An 18,878-nucleotide genomic window follows, 5' to 3' on the forward strand; every position below is an offset into this window, starting at 1 on the left:
CAGGGGAGAGTAGGATACCGACACACACGTAGAGAAGACCATGTGAGAACACAGGGAGAAGTGATCATCTGCAAGCCAAGGAGAGAGGCCTCACAAGAAACCAACCCTGCAAACAACTTGATCTTGGACTTCCAACCTCCGGAACTGTGAGAAAATAAATATGTGTTCCTTAAGTTACCCAGACTCTGGCACTTTGCAATGGCAGTTCTAGCAACTAACTTACTAGATAAACCTATAAGGTTCTTAACTAAACGCTTATTCTACTCCTCTTCTCTGAAAAGATTTAATTTGATCAAAGGAAGATGCCAGTTCTTTAAGAGCTGTCTCATCAAAGACTCTTAGCACTAGAGAATCTTAACATGTTACACAAGCATAGCAAATACTCCAGCACAGGTTATTCTCTGGAGAGTATACAAATGCCGAGTCCTCACTCAGAACTGTTCCAGTTTGTGGTCGTTCTCAATCATTTTTACTTTGGCCTTGTAAAACTCAGACATATTAGGGAAGATCAACAAAACTTAAAACACCTGTCACTTTATTTAGTAGTCTAATAGTACTCCTTTTATTGTTCAGTCTTGTTTCCTGTGTGTTAACAATAACCCCAAACTGGGCAAATTCTTAGGGAAATAGTATACTCTACTTTCTTCTTATAGAGCCAAGGAGGGTGAATGCTTGTAAGACAGACGGGGCAAGTTCATCGTTGGCGCCACCCATGTGCCAGCTCCTAGGGCTCTACCCTCAAAGAGGAAACCAGAAAGAGCGAACAGCCAGAGATAAGAGAAATGGGGCCAGAAAGGCACATGCCTGCCAAGTCTTATCTCATCTCCAACTTAAACATCACCTCAATGCTCGAGTGAGAGTAACTCCCAGCCAAATGCCTTCACATCACCCTGTTTTAATTATCTGATTGCATGGATTGTCTTCTGACATTTTGTTTATTTATTCACTTACTTATTTTCAGAATTCCCCCCATCACACCTTGAGAGCAAGGTTCCCATCAGCTTATTCCATGCTGTATCCCCAATACCTGACACAGGGCTTACTCATAGTAAGTACTCATTGGATAGCTCTTGAATCAATAAAAGGATCTAGAACACCATAAGCTTCCTTGTTCCAAAATGAAGACTCCCATCATTTCAAGATGGAGAAGCATCCGCTCGTTAAAGCAGTCAACCAAGGTTCCCAAGTTCGTTGGCCATGGGAAGAAGAGGTGGTGACATGGGCAAAAAATTCCATGCTGGCAGAGTCACACTCTCTTTGATAATGAGAGACACAAATTCACTGATGCCCTTTGCTGCATGTTTACATCATGAATTGGTTCCCTGCAAAATGAACCACTGATTGATTCCCTGTCCCTGTCCCTCTCATGAAACATCTGTCTCCTGGTTTAATCAAGAAGCCCCATGGGACTTTCCTATTTATCAAGAAAATAAATAGGCCCCTCCTTCTAACTAATAATAGATAAACAGGACTGAGACACATTTATATATGCCAGGAAAACTTTGTCTAAGCAATTAGGACTATGATCTTATTCCATGCCGCTAGCCCATTTTTTCAGGAAATAACAAACAAAATAAATCAGCTGCACTCCAATCTAATTGTGACATAACATAAGACATTGCACTTAATGGGCTGTAACTGGAAAATTATTGTAGAGCAACGTAGGTTAATCTAGCATGTCGGTCACTCCTGGATCAAACTCATAGGTTTGGCTGACGTCCAAATCCCTCCCTGGCTCCTCCTCTGTTATTTCCCTTGCTAATGCAGGCAACAGAGTGAAAAATCTCATAAATGCTCTTCTCCCCAAAGGAGCATGCAGAGAACACCAATATCCTTAGGTACCTAAAGATCACACTCTTAACACACCCTCATGGAAATAGGACAAGAGATAGGTCTTTGGTGGAAATAATAACCCTTATCTTCTTTTTTCCCACCATTTGTCTTTCCAGAACTAAAAAGCCAGGCTCACTTTCAGACATAAATCATCCAACTAACAATTGATCTCAACATTTCTACATATGTCTTGCCCAGGGAGTATTGGTATATAGAAGAATGATCTAAGGATCTCATTAAGATCTTTAGCCACCTATGATTTGATTATGTTCAGAATATCCACTTTACCAATGTAGTCAATGTTCTTAGAAGGTCTTTTTTTTTTTTTTCTGGTACATTTTAGAGAGGTTTTCAGAAAGTCTGAGCCAGACAGAAACTCAGGTTAACCATGAATTAACTGATAAATCAGAATAGCTGCTATACCCAGTCCACGTAGACATTATTGCTGGAAACGATCTGTACTTGTTTACACAGTACTCTGCATGTGTTCTTGGTGTGCATGTGAGTGAGAAAGAAAGATGGAGGGAGATCGAGAGAGAGGCAGATCCATCTTCCTAACAGCTTCCAAAGGGCACACAGCAACCCCCCTCCCTGTCTGCTCTGAATCTCTCCAGAAAGCCCAGAACACAGATCTGCACCCAAGTCAAGCTCCCTCCTGACCAAGTGACTGGCTTTGTTTCCAAGATCATACCCTTGTGAGTATGGAAGACAGATAAGAAGACAGAGCACACCCACCGTGAAGACCACCTTCAGGTTGTTGAGCATCTCGATCTCCTTTGGGAAGCCCTTGCTGCCCCATCGCACCAAGTAGTTCTCACTGTGGGAAGAAGAGTGGCAACCCATTACTGCCTGGGGCTCAACAATGTTTTGGTAAAAATATGCACTGAGCCTCTATAGTGTGCTTCGACAAATACTGGCTGCTGAGGACTTGGTAGTGTTTGAAACAGACTTGTTCCGTCTTTCTAAGTGATCGCAGTTCTGCCCAACAGAGACAGGGGGACAAAGAATCACTAACATGTACATTCACAGTCTCTTTCCCTCCCCTATCTGCTAAGCAAATTCTGGCCCAGCTACCTAATTTTTTTTAAGAGCAACAGCATTCTCTGTAGAATTAGGAGTGGGAGAACTGAGGGAGAAAGGATTTTGGTTATGTTTTGCTGGACATTAAGAATGCATTTACCCTTCCCATTTCATTCCCTTTTCAAGACTAAATAAAGATTTGATTTTTTAAAAAATTATCCATTGGACATAGGACTGTTTCTTTGAATGGAACATCACACTATGATGGGCCATAGATGGCCTTAGCCATTATGTGAGATACACTTAAATAACTATCTAAATGCAGTTGTGACAACTATTTATATTCAATTGTGCTAAAAAGACAAAGCTCAGGGTATTGCAATAATGTATATCAGAAAAGTCTGGCCTAATCTGGGTGGTTAGGAAGCCTTTGCCCAGGATATGACATGTAAATAAAATTAGTCAGGAAAAGAGAGTGAGGAAGGGAAATGTCTCAGGAAAAGCAAACATGCATTCAAAGGCCCTGAGGCAGACTGGAGCTTGATGCATCTAAAAAATAGATCCAAGGAGAAAGTGATAAGAGAAAACTTAGAGAGGCCAAACCATGTAGGCCTTGTAGGCCATCCAAGGATTTTGATGTGATCCTAAAAGTAATGGATACCCATTAAAGGATTTTATGAGGGACAGTCACACAGTTCTGACATATGATCTTGCATCTTGTAGCAACCATATGCCACTTTCTGGGGTTCATACTAGTCAGTCCAGCCACACTGGGAAAATTGAGAAGTATAGTGCTTCTTTACTTAAAAGAAACTTAAGTTTGCTGAGTTAAGTCATAAGGTTTGCCATACCATATAGGAGCATATATTGTGTCAGTGTTAAATAAATGCCCAGTATTTTGAATTAGGATAAAAACAAAATAAAGCTCAAAAACCAAGTAATCCCAAAAAAGCATAATAAGAATTTAAAGTTAAGGGGAATTGCCTTGTTTTTAGAAATTGGTTCTCTCCAACATCTTGTTACATTCTCTACTTACTTCTAGAAGAATAATGAGGATAGTTTGAGCAAGTTTAAAGGAGAAATGGAACTGATAACAAAAAGAACACAGCTCTGGATTAACCACTGGTTAAAATTCAATCAAGGTAAATGTAGCTTTTCTGGAGTTCCTGGGTGGCTCAGTTGGCTAATCCACAAACTCTTGATTTCAGCTCAGGTCATGATCTCAGGGTCCTGGGATTGAGCTCTGCATGGATGGGGCTCCATGTTCAGTGTGGAGTCTGCTTGAAAATTTTCTCTATCTCCCTCTGCTCTGCCCCCAGCTTATATGCACACACTCTATATATAAAATAAAATAAATCTTTTTAAAAAGTTAAATGTAGCTTTTCTTCCTTCTTTAATTTCTTTTTAAAAATTATTTTATTTACTTATTCAATTGAGATGCATGCATGCTAAAGGAGAGGCAGATGGGGAGGGGGAGGGACAAGCAGACTCCATGCTGAACACAGAGCCCAACATGGGGCTTGATCTAACTACCTTGAGATCATGACCTGAGCTGAAACCAAGAGTCAGATGTTTAACTGACTGAGCCAATAACCAAGAATTGGTTATTTCCAGAATGTCATAGTGAAATACCTGGGTATTTCCCAGGACCTTTGATTACATGTAGCACCAAGTGATGGTTAGGTCTAAACATTAAGCACCAAAAATTTTCTCTTAGGGAAAATGCAATAATAAATAAGAAAAAGCAACCTAGGGGACTAAGCTGGCTCTACTCATCCCTGAACAGAAGACCTGGCTGCTAAATCCAAAGGCCCACCTGGCACCAAAACAGGTGGGACCTACCACACATGACACTCCTCCAAGAAAGGGGAGGACCATTCGAATTCCTCGAGCATTTTTGGGGGAAAATGAGCCTTGCCACTGACCTGATATTTAAGCTGCTTCTTTTTTGTCTTGTAGAAATTTACCTTAAATTTCCCAAACCAAATCTCTTCTCGCATCCACTGGAATCAGACCATAATTCATCCCAACACTGAAAGCCCAGCCTCAGCCAAATTGTCCCCAGTCCACATTTGGACCACTTTGAGAATGCCCTCACTTGCCTTTGCCAAAGAATGCCTTGCCTTGACATTGTATGTCAACCCTGGCTAGGCAGGAGTAGACAAAATTTATATTTTAGGGGAAGAACAGCAATCTAGAGTCAAAATAACATAGGGAGTACTTCTAAGTTCCTCTGCCCCATTCTTGTATCATGCCTCTTCTCATCTTTCTTTGTTTTCTACTTCCCCTGCCACCCCCTTTTTGGGTTTTTGACCCTTTTGTTCCCCGTCTTCCTCATCTCTCAGTTTCCTGAGGGCTTTCCAGTATTTCTGGCACTCTCAGAGGCATCACTCAGGCATGCCCCATTGAGCATATCATCTGGTGTGGCACATCAGGGAACAGAGCTGCCATGTCACTGATCCACTGCTTCCTTCCACAGAGCTGGTTCAGATCATCCATCACTTAGATGGGCCAGTAGGCCAGGCAATCTGTCAATTCGATCATGAAGAATCATGTCTTCTGAGAGGCAGGAAGGGTCCTATGAGTGCTTTCAGAGTCTTTGTCAGAGGTACCTTGGGAATAGCTGGCAGGGAATGGCAAGGGGCCTATGGCACAAAGATCATTTCAAGTGTGTTCTAAGGGAGCAGGAACACTCACTTGTAGTGTTCACTGAGGCCTAGCCAGGTGAATTGGGTTGGCTTTTTAATATTAGGGATTTAGTTTTGCTATAAAGAATAGCTTTCTACCATGACAGCGCTGAAATCCTAATGAGAACCATTCAGGATATTCTATACAACTTTTTCCTTGGTGACATACTAAGGTGGGAACTGAGGGCACCTGGGTGGCCCAGTCGGTTGAGTGTCCAGCACTTGGTTTCAGCTCAGGTCATGACCTCAGGATCATGAGATCAAGCCCTACATCGGGCTCTGCACTTAGCACAGAGTTCACCTGAGATTCTCCCTCCCTCTCCCTCTGCCCCTCTTTCTCATGTTTTTTCTCTCTCTCTCTCTAAAACAAATAAATCTTTAAAAAATATAAAGTGGGAATTAGCTTGTCTTTGGAATCAGATAGATGGACCTAAGTAGAAATCTCAGTTCTGCCATTAATAAATATGTATGACTTTGGACCAGTCACTTGACCTTCCTGGATCTCATTTTCTCACCCAAATGACGTGGACTAATGAGAATTAAATGAGATCATGCACAGACCTCAGTTCTGTCTTCTTAGATGGATAGCCCCTCCATGTTTCACAAATGTCTCCAGGAGAGCCATTATTTTCTAAATTACTACCATTCATTAGGCGCTGTACATGATCTCATTTAATCATCGTAACAATCAAGCTAGGGAGACAACACTTTCTCCATAAAGGCAGAGGGATTATGCTCCAGCTGCATTCTAATATGTCAACTGGGACTTCAAATATAGGACCTCAAATATGGGACTATGTGTTGGCCCAAAAGCCCACTGAAAGAGACTGGCAGGGTCGCCACCTGGAACGATGGTCTGAGCCACAAGCAGAGGCCAGGGGTTAGAGGTGTTAGAGGGTCAAGGTTAGAGGTGTACCAGAGTCTTTTCCCTGGATATTCTCAAAAGGTGTTCTCACTTCCTCAAGCTGAGGCATCCAGAAGTTCCCTTACTTTCTCCAATATCAAGAGCAATCAGTTAAAGTAGTAATAATAATAGCCACTGCCACTTGGAGTACTGTGTGTCAAATCCAGTGCTTTATATGCTTTTTCTCATTAAAGTCTGAAAGAAATGACCTGGTGAGATTGGCACTAACATTTTGCAAATAGGCAACTCTACGGGGCTTACAAAGATGAGCAACTTGCCCAAGGTTAAGAAAGAGTAAATGGTGGAGCCAGAATATGAACTCAGGCAAATTTCAAAGCCCACATTCTTAGCCTGATATTTCCCTGGAAGAAAGGAAGTTCTCTTCATTTACTTCTTTACTCCCATTTTATTTCATTTATTTTATTTTGCTTTGCTTTTGTTTTGTTTTTAGTTTGTACATAAGTTTTTAATTCCAGTTAGTTAACATACAGTGTTATATGAGTTTCAGGTATGCAATATAGTGATTCAACACTTCCATACATCACCCGGTGCTCATCACAACAAGTGCACTCCTGAATCCCCATCACCTATTTCACCCAGTAACCCCCCACTCAAGTCCTATTTTAAAAGTAGGTATTTTTATTTTATCCAATGCCACCTGTATGAATCTCATTTTTTCTGGTTGTTTTCCAGAATGAAAAACCTATTTACAAAAACTTCCTGTGTAACCATAACCACACTATTGGAGAAATTTGGTACTGAATAATATTTCCACCTGGTTTGCATATCCTACAAGAAGTTATTTCCACATATTCAGACTCAGTTTCTCTTCCAGGTGGGAATTCCTCCACAAAGATGCTCTGTGTTCTGCTAATTCCAATCTCCCATATACAGAGTAGTCAGGCAACATTGAACACCTACCTTATGACTGTTTGCTTGTTGGGGTCATACAGAGACATGAAGAGCTCAGCATCTTCCCCAATTCGGCACACAAAGTTCCTCACAAAGACATAGAGGCTGTGGGTGGGGGATGAGGAGATGCGGGCATACATTCCATAATCTGGCTGGTCTTTTGACTAAAAGTTGGAGGGGAAAAAAAAAGGAGAAAAGTGGAGAAAATCAGCCTAGCACTACTTAGGACTCAAGCCTGAAGATTTCTGTGTTATATCCAGGTTTATCAACAAAAGTTCCCGTGATCTGAGCCAAGTCACTTTGGCTCTCTTGGCTTTGATTTTCTCATTTTGGGAAATACCTTTGTTTAGCCCCAATCTTCCTCATAAAAGTTAGTGTCATAAAAAACACAAACCATAAAAAGAAAAAAATGCTTAAATGGACTTCATTAAAACTAAAAACTTCTGCTTTTTAAAAAATGCATTTAAGAAAATGAATAGGCTAGGAACAGACAGGGAAAATATATTCACAAAGCATATATTTGATGAAGAATCTGTATTTAGAATACAGATACACAATTGTATATACAAGTATACAATTGTATTTAGGACATACAAAAAGTCCCTACAACTCAATGATTAAAAAATCAACCCAATTAAAGTAGGGAAAATATTTGAGCAGACACTTCACAAAAAAAGATAGAAATGGCCATGGCCAGTAAGCACATGAAGACATGCTCAAATCACTAGTCATTCAGGAAAATGCAAATTAAAACATGGTGAGATACTACCACACAACCACTAGAATGGCTAAAGTTAAGAGACTGGCAAGACCAAGTGTTGAATGAATGCAGAGCTACTGGAACTCTCATATACTGCTGATTGGAATGCAAAATTGTATAACCCTTTGGGAAATAGTATGATAGTGTCTTAAAATGTTGAACATACCCAAATTATAGAATATAGCAATCCTATTGTCAGGTATTACTCAAAAAGAATGAAAATATATGTCCACACATATGTTTGCAAATGTTCGTAGCAGTATTAGTTATATAGCCCCCAGGTGGAAACAATCCATATGTCCAATAATGGACAACTAGTTGATGGTATAGCAACTCAGCATTAAAAAGAAAAAAAAAATAATATACGTAACATGAACCTCAAAAACACCAGGCTGAGTAAAATGAGTCAAACACAAAAACTGTATGAGTTCATTTATATCAAACTAGAAAAGGCAAAAGTGCAATCACAGAAAATAAATTAAGGATTGCCTGGGCCTAGAGACTGATAAAGGGGAATCAACTACAAGGGAACCCAAAGAAACTTTTCAGGGTGACATAACTGTCGATATAATGATCATGGTGGAGTTCACTCAACACTATATTTTAGTAAGATTCAGTAGACTGTAGTTCATAATGAATTAATTTTGTGTGAAAATTATCTTAATAAAACTAAAAATAAAGTTGTTTTCAAATAACGCACAGCGATCAAAGAATTTTTTAAATCATAAGTCAGATTATGTTAACCTTGAAAAAAAATTGTTTCTTTGAAATCTTTTGTTGGCTTTCCACCACACTTGGAATAACATCTTAAGTCTTTTCCATGACCCCTCAGGCCCTGAGAGAGCTGACTGCTGCTCCCTACCTCTCCAAATCATTGCCTATATGTTCCCACTGCTATCATGCCCTATCTACACTGGCCTTTCTATTCCTTGAACATTCAGAACACAGTCCTATCTCAAGGCCTTTTCACTTACTATTCCCTGTGCCTACAACACTTTACTCCTAGATCTACCCAGGTGACTTCACATCATTCAAGTGACAACTCAGATGTTTCTTCTGAGAGAGGCCTTTCCTTATGTTACATTTTAAAATAGCTCCTGATTCATTCCAATTCATATAGAACTAGCTTATTGCCTTTTAGAGACTTATCACCATCTGAAAATAATTTGTCCATTAATTTATTTACTTCTTACTGCCTTTCTTCTTTTCTCCTTTCTGAAATACGAAATTTCCATGAGAACAGGAAACTTGCCTTGCATTAAACTACCTGTGGGATGGATGCAGAATGAATTACAGACCCAAGTACAAAAACACAATAAAATGCATGAGGTTACTGATCATCTAAGGTCATAGGACAGATGTCTCCTTGAATCATATAGAGTCTGATTAATTAGCCTATTATTTGAAGTTTATGATGTGCTAAATGACTGCCTCACTTAGCCAAAGCCTATTTTACAAAGCTCACCATTTCTTCTTTGATGCGCTCTGTGATTTTATCAGTCGCTTCCTCATGGGCATGGAATAAGCTGATGACGCTGGTATTATCAGGGTCCAAGATATTTCCGTCATCATCTCTGACAATCAGGTCCAGCTCAAGAATTCTGAAAAGCCAAAACAGAGAGTGAGGATAAATCAGGGGAGACTTAAGACTTTAAAACGTTGGTGAGAAGTTTATACTAGTAAGTTCCCCTGGTCTCTGAAACTTGCAGACTTCCATGAAACAGCTCTATATTAATGGCCTTGCACACAGCTGCAGGGCATACTGGTACATTTCAGCTTCTTTGGGTGGTACTGTGGCAGTGTGTATTAAATTTTCTTAAAATGTGTATTTCCTGCGATGCTGAATCTAGAGAAACATCCACATTTGAATGAGGACGTGTGTTACAGCACTGCTTGCATCAGCAAAGTGTTGAACAAAACCACAATGTCTATCAAAGGGAGAATAACTAAATAAACTGTGACCTGTAATGGAATTCCAAGTAGCAGTAGATAACAAATATGATATAGCTTTAATGTGTTTGATGATATATCTCAATGAAAAAAATAAAGTATGGACAAATGCATACACTATGTTAATATAAACAAATAAACCAAGCCAGATATATTACCCGGGAGCATATACATGAATGACAAGAAAAGAGAGAAAGGTCTGGATAAAAAGCACCAAACCACCAATACTACCAACATGGCTACCTGTGAGGAGGAGTAGGACCCTGGGACCAAGAGGGACAGAGGAGTCAAAGGAGACATGTGCCTTATCTTAATTTGTTTTATAATATAATAAACATAACATAATATATAGCAGAGAAGGTATTCATATGTTATCTATTCAACAACATTTTTTAATGTAGTTGCTAGAGAAAAATCTCAGATATATTGCTTGTTACCTACAGCTTGCTCTTTAGCTCTTGGACTTCTAGGCCACAAGGTTTCCCCTGCTTGGTATTGATTTGTTTCAATTTGCATCTGCCATTCTGATCAGCATCAATGATACAGCAAACACATGGCACTTGCTGTAAACTCATGGATGTTAAATGTTTTATGTACATTAATGTTTTTATGTACTAATACCTCATTTTACAAATGAAGAAAAGACCAAAGATATGAGGACTAATTAATTTGCTCAAGATCACATAGCTAGTTAAAAAGTAATATGGCATCCTGGTCTGCACTCTTAACCTCTACGGTATACTTTCTAGATGGGAGGCATTTAGGAGTATATTGGGTTAGGGGACCAGGAGTAGGTTTGTAAAGGCCTTGATTTGAAGTTGTTTTGCACTTGATGTTGAGAAAGAGGACCTCAGCTGTCCATACAAAGAAGGTAGGTGGAAGTGGGATGATGAGACTCTGAGAAGACCAACAGTGTTCCTACTTAGGCACCATTACTGAGTACCAGACTCGGAAAGGGCAGCAAGGACAAATGAAGGAGGCTAAGTTTCCATCTCTTATTTGAGAATCAGATTGAGAAGCACATCTCTCATCTCATCCAAATGCAAACAGAAGGGAACCAAGGTTCACCCGTTTGTCCACATTCATTACGAAATTAACTTCCAACTAGATATGACTCGTAATGTTGCACAGCCATGCTGCCGAATGGGCAATGTTAAAGGGGAATAAATGCTTTCAACTAATGCTGAGCAGAGACTCGTGTGACCTCAGAAAAGATGGAGCATAGCCAATACATAATTTAATGCCAAGATCTCTCTAGCTCTTTCTCTTCAAAATTTATCAAGTGGATTTTGTTCTAAAATGTATGAATAAAACATTCTCCAGGGTATATGGAGCTATCTTGGGATTTGGAGGAGTCATTTGAGGATTCCTCACTCCTTGAAAACCAAGGAGCTTGCCCATTACTGGTCTCATGTGGAATTTTAGAAGCTTTAGTAGTCATAGGCCAGGACTGTCAGGATTCCCATAACCCAGGGTCAGGAGAGGCTGCCAATTGAACAGCAGACCATTTGCTTTGGAGAAATGAGCATTTTGACATTTTCTCCTCTGAGATAGACCCACACTGCTCTCTTCTCTTCAAGAAAGTGCCAAGATGTACACAAAACAAGAGTAGGGGAAGAAGGCTCCACCGTATGCATTTTTCAAAAATAAAAAATTTTAATGGAAATGAAAACAGAAATGGCTCCTTCTGTGGCTCCTGATCATCCTCTGGACAAATCTAAACTCCTTTACTTGGCACTTAGGCCCCTCACGGTTCTTGGCTTCCTCTCTGTGTTCAAGTTAATCTCTGAGCTGCTCCCACATTCATTCATTCTCTCTCTCTCTCTCCTCTCTCTCTAATTTCTTCACCTAATAATTCCCATTGGTCTTGTTAGATTCCAACCTGGTGTCAGTCAACTTCCTGTCTCCTACTGCCCTCTTGTCCATGCTTCCTGCTCTTATGAAAGGCATGACTTCCTACTCAAGTGTCTGTTGACTTCTCTCTCCTGTTTTAATCTACATGGTCCTTGGAGGCAATAGAATGCAGTATTAGTTAAACACTTGAACTCTGGAGCCAAGCTACTTGGTTCAAATTTCAGTCATCTGGGGCAAAATGATTTAATCACTCTGTGAGCCTCAGTTCCCTCATCTGAGAAATAGGGATGATAATAGCACCTACGTACCTCATAGAGTTGTCATGAGATTTATCTGAGTTAATGCATGGAAAGTGCTTAAAACAGCACCTGGTAGGTAGTTAACAGTCAGTAAGTTATTATTGGTTCTCATTGCTTGCTTTTAGTTGTTGAGGTAGTGGCTGTATTTTATAAATATATGTGTCCTAGAGGCCTACCAGGTGGTCAACAAACGTCTGATGTCTGAGTGAAGGAACAAAGTGAATAATGGGAAAAATAGGCTGATTCTGGTCAGTCCTCCAGCACTTAATTCCTGGCATTCTTCCCTGACTCTCACAGCATGAGGTGGTGTACCTCATGCAGCTCTTGACCTCTCCCCAGAGGTCTGGCCTTCTGGCTTTCAGGAAGCCATCCACCCCATATCAGAGCTCGGAGCTCCCAACACATCAGGCCAGTGATAATTGAAGGTGTCCAAATCTCCCTCCCTTCTAGCTGCCTCATCAGGGAAGAGCGGTGAGAAGCAAGGGGCCCCCTAGCTCAGAGTCTCTGTTTCCAAGGATGCCTCTCACTTCCCCAAAGAGAAGTGAATGAAACTGAAAGTACAGGGCTGGTCTCGACAATGCTATAGAGAAACAGCTGACTTGGGAAGGACTCTCTCTCCTCCTCCTTCTCCAATCACCACCATTCATGTACTTATTCAAATATCATCGAGCATTTCCCATGTGCAGATTCTGTTCCTGGCACAGAGAGATGAATGAGATGGCCACGCTCTTACAGAGGTCCCATCACAGCAGGGGAGACAGACCAGTAGGGGGGTAATTATTGTTGAAGGTTCTAAGAGCCTGCAAGAGCACCTAACCCAGCCAGGGGTGGACAAGGAAAAATCAGAGAAGGCTTCCTGTGAGCGGTCATTTCTTCCATCCTTGGCCTTTTTTCTTAGGATCCTCGTGAAGAAACAACACCTGAAGGTCACAGATGCCATTATTACAAAGCAGCAAAACTCCCTAGATACTCACACTCCCAACTATAACTATACTCGACTAAGAGATATCACTGCACCAATGGTGGCAGCAGCTGTGTGGCAAACCCTTCCTGTCACTTGAGGTTGATGTGCATTATAAGCAGATTTGGACACACTCGCTAGCTGCCAGCAGGAGAACTAGTAGAGGGACTGTGCTCCTGGGATGGGAAGTAGCTGGATGTTAGACCTGTTGACTTTCCTAGTGCCCATGGATCTTCCTAGTGCACACGACAAAAGGGCAAGAAAGCCTGGCTGCCGGGAAATTTCCTTCTTATCACATTGAATGGGCTCTTTCTACTTCCCCCTCTGGCCTTGTGGCTCAGCCTTCTGACCCATTTCACAATCTTCTAAACCTGCCATGCTCTCTCATGCACTCCTACCTTCCCTTTTTTTTGGCCTACTTAATACTTCTTTGTCTTTCAAAATTCCCCTCAGGGTTACCACCTTCAGGGTTCCTTGACTTCCTTCTCCAAGTTGAATTAAGGGTACTCTTGTTTCATAAGCCATCAAACTGATCACAATTCATATCAACAGTTTACTTGTAGCTCACTCCTAACCAGACTGTGGTTCCTTAGTAGACAGGAGCTTTTATTTCTACAGCCTCAACAGCTGGCAAGGTATCAGACCAATCATGAATGTTCAATACATATTTTTTATCGGGATGAATAAGCAGGTGAGTATGATTTGGAAGCCATCTAAATAGCCAGGAGGGAGGGAGGGCCTTTACAGTTCTCAAATGCATCTAGGTAGCCCAGTAACGAGGCCTGTGGACTCTGGAGCTGGATTGCTTGGGTCTAAATTCCAATTCTGCCATTACTAGCTATGTGATTCTGGACAAATTACCTGACCTCTTTAAGAGCCTCAGTTTTTTCATCTAAGAATAAAGGCAGACGATAAAACTGCATGCCACATAAAGTTATTATAAGAATTAAATAAGACAGTGAATGTAAAACACTTAGCATCAAGCCTGGTACATAATTAGCTCAGATTAGGTGTTACTTATAATATCATTATCACTACTATTATTATCAGTGGGCTGTCTTGCCTCAAAAAATTGTTTCATGTTCTCCTTAACTGCAAGCATTCACACTCTAACCACTTTCTACTTCTTCCCTTTTGAGGAAACACTTTTGTAACTATGCATATGAGTTAGCTGATGGCATATGGCTCAGATAATTTAGCATGGGGGAAGGGACAGTAAGTCTCACACTGAGATTTAAGAGGGAGTTTTATAAGTACAGGAATAAAATGACAACTAAGCCAAAAGTGAACCAGCATGACTGTGCTCCCCAGCCCCTTGGAAATAGGCTAAATGAGTGCCGTAAATCTCTCAGCCTGGTAATAACCACTGCATAAGCAAGCCCTCCTTCCACTTGCATGTCCCTAGGTCCCACAGGGTGATAAGAAAGGCACACAAACACTGCACTGGTAACAACCTTCTTTCTCTCAAATAGAAAGTGGTAAACATGCATCTCAAAATGAAACCAGGTTTCTCTGGAGGGAGACAGGGAAGAAGGGGGGTGGGTAGGAGAAGACAGCATCTTCTCAGAGGAAAGAGAGGCTTACTTGTTGCCATAATCAATTTTGGATGTGACTTTCTGCTTCAGTTCCTTCAGCTCATCCTTGGGCAGAGTTCCTGAGAGGAGCTGGGACCGCCACTCCATCAGGTCATACATCATGGACTGCACCTGCATGAACCTTTCCTTTTTGCTGGCCTACAAGACAGGAAACAATGCACAATCACCTGTGCTAAGGGCGTGTGGGCATTTATGCGGCAAACTGTGCCAGTCAGTGAAGTATGTTCAGGGGCCATGGATGGCTTGAGGATCTCTCCTGGCCCCCACCCAGCTACCGAGAGACTGGGCGGTAGTCTCTGTCATCTACACATTTCCTTCCACTGGGCCACAGAGACTTCCAGAAATGAAAGTAATAATCCTGATCACTTCTTGTTAAAGAAAGGGTGATCTCTGACTCCCATCAGAACAGATACTCGAGGAGTGGAAATGCCATGAATATCTTCTGTAATGCAGGTCCCAGAGATCAGGCTCTTCAAGGGCACAAACCAGGGCTATTTTTCTGGTGATAAAGGCCTATATCTAGGGCAGTGTTCCCCCAAGTGTGATGTGCACAACCTGTAGGACACAATGGCTTCTGGTGATACAAAGACACAACATTAAATAACATGGAACTATATGGTGATTCTCCTTCTATCCTTCTGTATAAAGGAAGGAAAAAGGTGTGGCTTCATGGTAATATGTCTTTAACCCCTCTCTCATGTTTACCAATTACTTTTTTAACAAAGAGAGAGAGGTCTTGAGTTCAGAGCTTTTGACTAGTACTATAGCAAGCATTTAATAACATTGCCTTGTTTTCATTGTATTTATTTGAATAAAGTTCTTCTAATTGTGCCAAGCACTTTGGCTTTGCACTTGGGAAAGCGTGTGTGGTATAAAATTATATATATATATTTTTTAACATACAAATATACATATATATTTTAATATAACAAATATGTATATATTTGTTATATATATAACATATATATTTTTATAAATATATAATTATATAAATATAATTTTTAAATATATAAAAATATATGTTATATATAAATATGTTTATAATATGTAAATATACATATAAATATATATGTATTATATATATATATTTGTTCTTTATCCCCAGGTCTTGTCACAGAGTTCCTAAAGCTCTGGAACTTCCTGAGTGATAAGAACCTTTTTTTCTTATTCATAATAAGCTCCTTTTCACCATACCTGAGTTTATGTTAATGACATGACTCTTCGTGGCCCCCTTCACAGCTTCTGGATGGGGGCTGGATGCCAGAAGAATTTATCATGTGATTAGAGGGTTGGAAATTTTAACCCCACTCCCCTAACCCTTCCCCTTCAAGGAAGGGAGACAGCCTAGGGATGGAGCTCAGTCACCAATGTCCAAAGATTTAGTCAATCATCCCCATGTAATGAAACTTTGATCAAAATTCTCAATCAGCAAGGTTTAAAGAACTTCCCAGATGGTAAACATATCTATGTGCAGGGACAGTGGCATGCCAAGAGAAGGCATGGAAGCTCTGTGCTTACTCCCATCCTAGTTCCTTTATCTGCATCTCTTCCATTTGGTTGTTCCTGCATTGTAGCCTTTACAGTGTAGCCTTTACTGTTTTACAGTGATCATAAGTATAGCTCTTTCCAGAGCTCTGCAAGTTGTTCTAGGGAATTAGGAGACCTGAGGTGGAGGTGGAGAGGAATGATGAACCTCTGAATTTGTACTAAGCTTAGACAGAAGTGTGGGTAGCCTAGGGACCCAAGACTTGCAACTGGCATCTGAAGTAAGGGCAAACTTGTAATTTTGAGTCTTTAACCTATGGAATATGAAACTGATTCTGGGTAGTCAGTGTTAGATTATAGGTCATCCAGTTGGTGTTGGAGAACTGAGAATTGTTGTTGAAATGACATGGAATGCTGTGAAATTTCTTACATAAATTATTTAAGTTTATTAGAAAGGGAGCCAATTTAAGTATTAAGTAAATATTATACACGTGGTATGCAGACATGGCTAGAATCATGAAGAGGATATTGGAATACCAGAGATTTAAGGTTCTCCTTACTAGGGTAAAGGGCACAATGGACTTAATATTCAAAGATTTCTTAGGGGAAAACAAACTTTCAGGGTGTGGTGTATATGATGTTTAAAAAGGGGTAGTGGAGATGAATAATTAAACCACTTTAGGGATGCCCGGGTGGCTCAACCCTTTGGCACCTGCCTTCAGCCCAGGGCATGATCCTGAAGTCCTGGGACCTAGTCCCACCTCAGGCTCCCTAAATAGAGCCTATTTCTCCCTCTGCCTGTGTCTCTGCCTCTCTCTCTGCGTCTCTTGTGAATAAATAGGTAAAATCTTAAAAAAATAAAATAAAATAAACCCCTTTAGCTTCAAGTTACTGTTTTCCACCTAAACTTTCATATCAACTTTTGGGAAACTTATAGAATTGGATGTGCCAATTACCATATATTATGAAGTATCCGCAAGGGAGTCGACATTTATGACCATAAAAGTTAAGTCTACAAATAGCGTATGTACACCAGCAGGTGTGCACAGTGCTGTAACAGACATGCAGTAAGCCTTGGTTGACATTTTCACTCTCAGCTTAATGGTTTTCTTAGCTAATTGCTTTCATTAGGAGCTTTAGAAGCATCAAAGGAGGATTTAAAATTAGATTTGCTTCAATACAGGGAAACTAAGTGCAAAATGCACTCTGTTTTTCCAGGGTCAAAACTTCTTCATAGATCTAAGGACAATAGCCATTAGTTGATTAATATATAAGAACGGTATTTCTCAAGGTATTGTCAACAGACTATCAAATCAAAATCCCCAGGGTTTATTAAAATGTAGAGTCCCATTACAGGAAGCTTATTTTTTAACAAAAAATTCTGCACTAGTTTTAAAACAGAAGGATCACCTCAGACCCCCATGTATTATGGCTGGGTCACAAGCTCACTGTGTGGCTTTGAGAAAGCTACCTAACCTCTCTGGGCCTCCATGTACTCATACTGTTTGTTCTACTATGTCACTGGAGCTACTTTGGCCTGCCCTGCTATATAGCCAAATTCCAAATCTGAACCAAAGCAAAGACTGCCATTAGCTTCCATACTAGGGAGCAGGGTTCTGAGTCTCACCACGTAGAGCTGTTTCCAGATGCTGCCCCATTCCCAAAGTGTCGTTGTCACTTCTTGTGCCAGAGGAATTTCTGCAGGAATGATGTTCTCGATATTTCTATTTAAGGTGGGAGACAAAATTGTGTGAAATTGAGACCCAGGTGCTAACAAGATAAAATGCTAGCAAATTTGCATTAAGCTGCAGCTGCTGAAAGGGCCCTTGCTGGCAGAAGACTAAACCATCCCCAATAGCCACACCAATTACATTATGCAAATACAAGGAACTTCCTTTTTAATGTCCTCCTTCACTGGGGTGGGTCTTGCAAGCTCATTATTCAGGATTAATCGACTTTAATATAATTCAAAGGCAGCTGCCAGTGAAAAGTTTGATTCTCCAAACTTCCTAATATCCCCTCAGAATCAGATCTGAACAGAAATCAATTTGGATTAGATCTCCCATTGCATGGGAAAAAAGAGACACACAAATAAACATGGGCACGGAGAAGAGGGATAAGCTGATTCACATCTGCCAAGCCAGGTTTTCAGAGCTGACAGGACAGAGACATCTATGAGCCCTTGAGGGTCAAGTCTGGTGAAAAATAACAAATACCTTCTTTTCTCCACTGTCACTTCCTTGATGTAGATAAAGGATTTAGGGAAAATACCCTGTTGGAAATAAAATGAAATAAAATAAAATGGCATATCCTTACAGAAATAACTAACCCCAGGCCTTCATGTTTTTTCCCAAAAATAATTGATAAGTGAAACCCTCAAACTTTACAGGAATAATTCATTCTCTTAGGTCTACTTCTCATCAGTTCTCTACCAGTTGTTCTAGATACTATAACAGCCCTAGGTTCCCAAGGATGCTCCTGTCCCATTGTGGACACTCCTCCTGCCAGAGGGACAAGACAAGAGCACATACAAGACTCACGCTAAGTGAGACAATGTGCTCTGTCTTTCCCTGTCCTGCCCAATTCCAGGAAAGCAGTCACCCTTCACAATCATGAAT

At 40.6% G+C, this 18,878-nt stretch overlaps 1 protein-coding gene across 1 annotated transcript in view; it reads right to left on the reverse strand.

Annotated features, from left to right (window-relative positions):
- Window positions 1–18,878, reverse strand: part of DOCK2 (dedicator of cytokinesis 2) — a 397,882-nt gene that overhangs the window by 347,307 nt on the left and 31,697 nt on the right. Inside the window, exons 4-9 of the mRNA XM_038534784.1 lie at window positions 18,477–18,532; window positions 17,888–17,984; window positions 14,765–14,913; window positions 9,582–9,717; window positions 7,366–7,520; window positions 2,569–2,650 (exon numbers count right to left, since the gene is read on the reverse strand). Of these exons, the coding sequence (XP_038390712.1) occupies window positions 2,569–2,650; window positions 7,366–7,520; window positions 9,582–9,717; window positions 14,765–14,913; window positions 17,888–17,984; window positions 18,477–18,532 (675 nt within the window). The remainder of the gene's footprint in view (window positions 1–2,568; window positions 2,651–7,365; window positions 7,521–9,581; window positions 9,718–14,764; window positions 14,914–17,887; window positions 17,985–18,476; window positions 18,533–18,878) is intronic.

This window comes from Canis lupus, chromosome 4, assembly GCF_011100685.1.
Source record: "Canis lupus familiaris isolate Mischka breed German Shepherd chromosome 4, alternate assembly UU_Cfam_GSD_1.0, whole genome shotgun sequence".
Classification (NCBI taxonomy): Eukaryota; Metazoa; Chordata; class Mammalia; order Carnivora; family Canidae; genus Canis; species Canis lupus.